The sequence below is a fragment of the Geospiza fortis genome, unplaced genomic scaffold (assembly GCF_000277835.1).
Source record: "Geospiza fortis unplaced genomic scaffold, GeoFor_1.0 scaffold2, whole genome shotgun sequence".
NCBI lineage: Eukaryota > Metazoa > Chordata > Aves > Passeriformes > Thraupidae > Geospiza > Geospiza fortis.
The window spans coordinates 107505-113678 of NW_005054366.1; the positions used below are offsets into that span (position 1 = coordinate 107505).

Consider the following 6174-nt stretch of genomic DNA (forward strand, 5'->3'; position numbering starts at 1 on the left):
AACAGAGTGCCACATCCAGCCTTTTTTTAAACATATCCAGGGATGGTGACTCCACCACTTCCCCATGCAGGCCATTCCAGAACTTTATCACTCTTTCTGTGAAAAACTTTTTCCAAATATCCAACCTGTATTTCCCTTGGTGCAGCCTGAACCTGTGTCCTCTGGTTCTGTCAGTTGATGTTTGGAGAAACAGCCCAACCCCACCTGACCACAGCCACTTTTCAGGAAGTTGTAGAGAGTGATAAGGTCACCTCTGAGTCTCCTTTTCTCCAGGCTGAGCACCCCCAGCTCCCTCAGTGGTTCCTCACAGGGTTGGTTTTCCCAGCCTCTCTCCAGCCTTGCTGACTCCTCTGAACGTGCTAGAGTGTCTCAATGTCCTTCCCAACCTGAGGGGCCCAGAACTGGACAAAAGACTCAAAGTGTGGCCTCACCAGTGCCAAGTACAGGGGTAGAATGACCTCCCTGCTCCTGCTGGCCACACTGTTCCTGATCCACGCCAGAAGCCACTGGCCCACCAGGGCACACAGCTGGCTCATGTTCAGTCAGCTGTTGACCAGTACCCCCAGGTCCCTTTCTGCCTGGGCACTGTCCAACCACACCATCCCCAGCCTATAGCATTGCAGGGTTATTGTGGCCAAAATGCAGGACTCAAGCCCTGGCGCAGCTTGGCCACTGCAGTTCTGGGTTTTTTTTGGTTTTGGGTTTGGTTTTTTTTTGGTTTTGGGTTTGGGTTTTTTTGTGGTTTTTAGTAAAACAAAAACAAAAACCAAAAAAACAAACAAAAGTCTCTCCAAATACATTTACTTATCACCAATGAAAATACTATACAATAGCCCAGGAAAGGGGTGGGAAAAAACAAGGTATTAAGTCTGGCTTTCATCAATGTCCTTGTCAGGATCCATGGCTGCTGCTTTGCTCTCCTGCTGCTGCTTCTCCCAGAGCTTTGCCATAGCCAGGAGTTTGAGCTGATTGGCAGTGTCTTCTGGGAAAATATAATCACAGTACTCCTCCCATCCAGCATCAGACCCATCTTCAGCCTGCAGCTTTCTCCTCTTCTTTATTTTCTCAGGCATCAGTTTATCTACCCTCTCCTTAGTGGCAGGGGTGCCAAATTCATCCTCGAAGCTCCTCCAGGACTCGAGCAGCATGACCCTCTCCTCCTTGTCCTTGCAGCTGTGCATGGCCTCATTGGCCTCCTCGTAGATGTGCCGGCAGCGCTGCAGCTGCTCCTCCTGCCCCACCAACAGCTCAAACTGGGCCAGGCTGATCCACACCTTGCTGTGCTGCATGTGCTGCAGCAGCCGCCGGTAAAGCCTCCTGGTTCTCTCATACTCCTCTTGCTCCATCTCAAAGTCAGTGTAGGATTTCCAAAGCACCTCCGGCATGTCCAGCCAGCTCGTAGATGGCCCTGGCACGGTCGATGTCCCCAAGGATGGTCTCCAGCTCAGCAAACTTAATCCAGGACGTGCAGTTTTCCAGTGCAAACTCCAGGAATTTTTCATACAACTTTCGGCAGCGGTCAAATTCGCGCAGCTGTAACTCCAGCTCAATGTAACCTTTAAACAGTTTGTTTTTTGGACATTTACCTATGGATGTCCCCAAAGCCCTTCTGGCAAGCAGGAGGTTTTCCTGGCGAATTTCAAACCGTGCATACAGCAGCCACATCTTGGCAAGTGTAAACTTCTCGTGGGGCAGGAGGTCAAGGCATGCCTGGTACACCTGTCTGGTTCGCTCTGCATCCTTTGCCTCCAGCTCCTCGTAGAGTGCATAGTTAATCCAGAGGTAGATGTACCTCTTCCAGTGGCGTTTCTCCTGGATGGGGGGCACGTTGGCAATGGCTCTCTCGTACACCTCCCGCACAGTCTCGGCGTCCATGTCGCTCTCCACCAGCTGTAGGTAGTCGAACCACGCATCATAGTTGTGGGGGTTTGCCTTCACCTCCTCCTCATACTGGAATCTCCTCTTGCTGACAATGATGTCTTCAATTCCCCTCCTGTCTCCAAACTTCTTCTCAAAGATGGTGTAATTCTTGAAGAGATTCTGGGCATCCTGCTTTGGAATTCTATCCAAGGCATACTTGTAGATTACCCTCACTCTATCAAATTCTTTCTGGTTCTCCTCAAACTTGGCAAATGCCACGTACAAGTGCTCATCCATGTGCTCCTCCCCAAAGAACTCCACTGCCCTCTCATACACCTTCCTGGCGTGGGCTAAGTAGCTGTGCTTCTCCTCGAAGCATGCATACTTGATCCAGTTCTTCACACTGGGGTGAACAAGGACAAATCTCTCATAAATGCTTCGTGCTCTGTCCACCTCTTTGTATCTGAGCTCGAAGTTGATGTAGGAATGCCAGGCTTACTCCTCTGGCTGCCACTCCATCCACCATTCAAACACCTGGCGTGAGCCAGCAACGTTCCCCAGCATCTCCTCCATGTACGTGCACTTGTACCAGAACTGGTTCACCCTGGGCAGGGTGGTGATGGCCCGGTCCCAGATGTTCCTGGCATGGTTGACCTGGTGGTTCTTCATCTCCATTTCAGCATATTTCAGAGGGTGACATTCCTGTAATCCACATCCAGGGCACGCTCATAAATGGAACGAGCTCTCTGGATTTCCTTCAGACTTTCCTCCCATTGTGCGTACTTTATCCAGTTACTGATAACAGTCCTGTTCTTTCTTATGTTATCTTCAAAAGTCTTCCTCTTCCGGAGTTTATAGTCATTTAGCTCTTCAACATCTGTGATCATCTGCTGCGGAAGTGGTGGGAGAAGCTCGAGTTCTCTCTCCTTTGCCTCTCTCAGAAGCTGCTCTGCTGTGATCTGAACTTCAGCAGGTGCCTTGTTTTTCACCTTTGCCACTTTGGGGATGTGCTGCTTCCCAGGCTCTATAGATGCCTCTATCTTGCTGCCCTGGCCCATAGCTCTACTCTTCTCCTGAGATTATTTGCAGCAATTAATTTTAAGCTCTTAACTAGATCCTATAACCTTAACTGCAGCAGTTCTTTAAAGTTTAGACACAATTCGCTCAAAAAAAAAATTCTACTGCTCAAGCAGACAAAGTCAGAATACAACCTGACACCCTGTGGGTCAGGGTGTTGGCAGCAGTCCAAATAAATGGTGGCTGCAGCTCTCCTGGGGTGACAGGTGTGGTTCTGTTGTAGCACTGATCCTGTAGAAGGGTGGAGTTTCCCTCCGAAGATCCAGTGGTGGCGTAGAAGTGTTCAGTCTTCCTCTGGGAATCCAGTGGAAAAAGGCTGCCTGTGGTACTCCAGGGCCCATATTATATCGAGGTGGGAATGCTTGGCTCCTCTCCCTGGGCGGAGCATCTCCCAATGGGATATGTAATCTAATCAGTCATGCAGGGAGGCTGAATGGGCCATTAACAGAAGATATCTCCTGGAGGGAGGATGGGTCATGGAAGAGATAAAGAAAAACTGCCCCACTTGGTTTTAGCAGGTGTTGATAGAATACACCTGGTTACATCTTGCAGTGCAAGTGTAACATCTAAGACAGTTAAATACTACTTTTCTATGTTGTAAGATATATAGTTGTTTTCTTTTAAGAGATAAAACAACTCCAATAAAACAGCTGTGATGAAACAATGACTAACGCCTGTTTGTGGACAAAGAAGATACAGTGTGTTCATCCTTGATTTTGTCAAAGGTTGTATTGCTTGTTACAATCTCTGCTGTTTTATCTTCCATAGATAAGACAGAAGAATCAGTGATGATTCTACATTATTACTGTTATTGATTGTAAGGTGTTTTCCTTTGTTTCATTTTACTGTCATAGGAACATTACTGTTTAGAAAGGGAGGAAGGCAGCAATGGAAAATTAGGTCATAAGATGGAAAAAGGAAAAAATATTATCATATTTGCACAGCTATTTCCATTTAAAAAACCACTAGAAAAAGCCACCTGACTCTCATCTACAATCCCTCTTGCCTTGTGTTTTTGTTAATTAACCAAATCAGATGGCCCCATGACACTACCACAAAAACCTAAGGTGAACAACTATACTAGAAACAAAATGTCTGTGGGTCTTGAAAGTGCTGCTAAATAGATAATCTGTTCTGCTCTTACATCTAGAAAACTCCAGAAAATACAGGTACTCTGACCAATTCTGATGAAGAATTATATGCAATCACTTGAAATTTATTTTAATTCTTCTCAGCCTGCTTGGTTCTGCATTAGCTTCACATTTACATGCTTTATGCACATTACTAAACTACTTCCAAACAGTTCTGTTCACTGCCTGGTAGATTTAGCAACCACAACCAAGCCATGTGAAATGATTTCCGTTCCTCCAATCAGCCCCAGAAGAGAAATGTCATTATGTTTCTGTTGCTGAGACTATTTGATGAAACTAAATCTCCTACATTTTTCAAACAATAAGAATTAATTCAGAATGAATGACTGCAGCTATGTGTGACAACATGCTAAAAAGCTTGATTTTTATAGATATATGTGCAGACAGAAATGTGTGTGTGTGTGTACATGCCTATGTATCTGTGCACATCCAAACTGAAGTATCAGCTGCAGCAGAGGGCTGCAGTTTATATGAACTGCCACTAGATGCAGCCACACCACCTTACAAAATTGAATATTCTGACCTCAAGATTACAGAAACCTGTTTTGGAATATGTATGAGTGTAGAATTCCTACAAGAACATTAACGGTATTCAATCCTGAGTACTGGTGTGGGGAAAAAAACCCATAATATGAGCAAAATATTCAATTTTTCTTCTCAGTAATTTTGTTCCAAAACACAGCATTGCACAGCATTGCAAATGTCAACAGGAATCTAAGAAATCAGAGCAGAATAAGACTTGTCTATTTTCACAATTGTTGCCATAGATCCTGATTGGAGCTGACAATATTGAATTACATTTTGTTTTGCTTTCTGCATAACAGAGAAAGTAGGAATGAAGACCTTATTCCCAAGAGACACCCCTAAAGATAGAATCATGGCATCATAGAATAGTTTGGATTGGAAGAGACTTTTAAAGGTCATCTAATCCAATTCCCAGCAACAAGCAGGGACATCCTCTACAAGACCATGTTGCTCCAAGCCCCACCCAACCTGATCTTGGACACTTGCAGTGATGGGGCTGCCACAGCTTCTCTGGGCGCCTTGTACCAGAGCCTCAATACCCTCATAGTAAAAATTTATTTCCTTATATCTAGCCTGAATCTATCCTCTTTTAGTTTAAAATCATTATCCCATGTCCTGTTGCAACAGGTCCAGCTAAAATCTTTATCCCCACCTTTCTTACAGTCCCTCTTTAGGTAGTGGAAAGCTGCGGTCAAGGCAGTTACCCAGCCTCATGTGTATTTTTTACTGACAGCAATTCTGGTGGAATGATATTTCCCCACTCTTTGGGTCATTCATCTATTTGTTTTTCTAGAAGATGGCAAAAAGAAGAAAGAAAAAAGAAAGCATCCTCTCCCCCAGGATCTGCTGAGCTTTGATCTGATCGTAATTCTGTTCAGTTGCCATTAATAAACTTCACTTAGCAAGATTAAAGGTTTTGCTGGTTTAAAGCACGAGGAACACAGATATAATGGCTTCAGAGGAACCCAGCCTAGGGCTAAAGTCTGACTTAACTCTCCTGTGGGTGCTGCAGACAAGATGAAACGTGGTGTCTCAACAGAAGGTTCCCGAGCCAAAACAGAGCAGGATGGATGTGGGAAGGCATGGGAGAAATTTGCTGTACTTCCAGAAAGAGACAATGTGTGCCCTTTTTTTGGAACCCAGAGCTTATCACAGCTTGTGGGCATGCAGCAGAGGGACCTGCCTGGGTCCTCCAGCCACCTGAACAAATTACATCAATAAGATTCCCATATGAACTGTCAAAAGGTTTCCCCATTCTGTCGCTATCTTTTGTGAAGCAGGCAGAAAATGCTCCCAGCAAAAAGGATTTACCCTGTAGGAGAGCACTTGGAATCTTCCAAAACCCATAATGAAAACCTTTGTGTTTCCATCCAAGAATGGTATTGGCAGCAACTGAAGGTAATTAAACACACTGCCCACTGGCCATACAATTTTTTTCTTTATAACAATTTCAGAGAAACAAACCCCTGTCTATAACCCAGACAATGTGTTGTGCAACAGGGATTTTTTGGGCTAACTTCTACCCTGCTCTAAGTGCACTGCAACAGGAGTTCCAGCCACT

At 45.1% G+C, this 6174-nt stretch overlaps 1 protein-coding gene across 1 annotated transcript; it reads right to left on the reverse strand.

Moving 5' to 3' along the window:
• Positions 1 to 863: 863 nt before the first annotated feature.
• LOC102035692 (crooked neck-like protein 1) lies at positions 864 to 2925 on the reverse strand. Its single transcript, XM_014308341.2, is given in 3 exon segments — positions 864 to 1392; positions 1394 to 2552; positions 2555 to 2925. Coding segments are annotated over 3 exon segments (2052 nt in total). The 5' UTR covers positions 2919 to 2925.
• Between the last annotated feature and the right edge of the window lie 3249 nt (positions 2926 to 6174).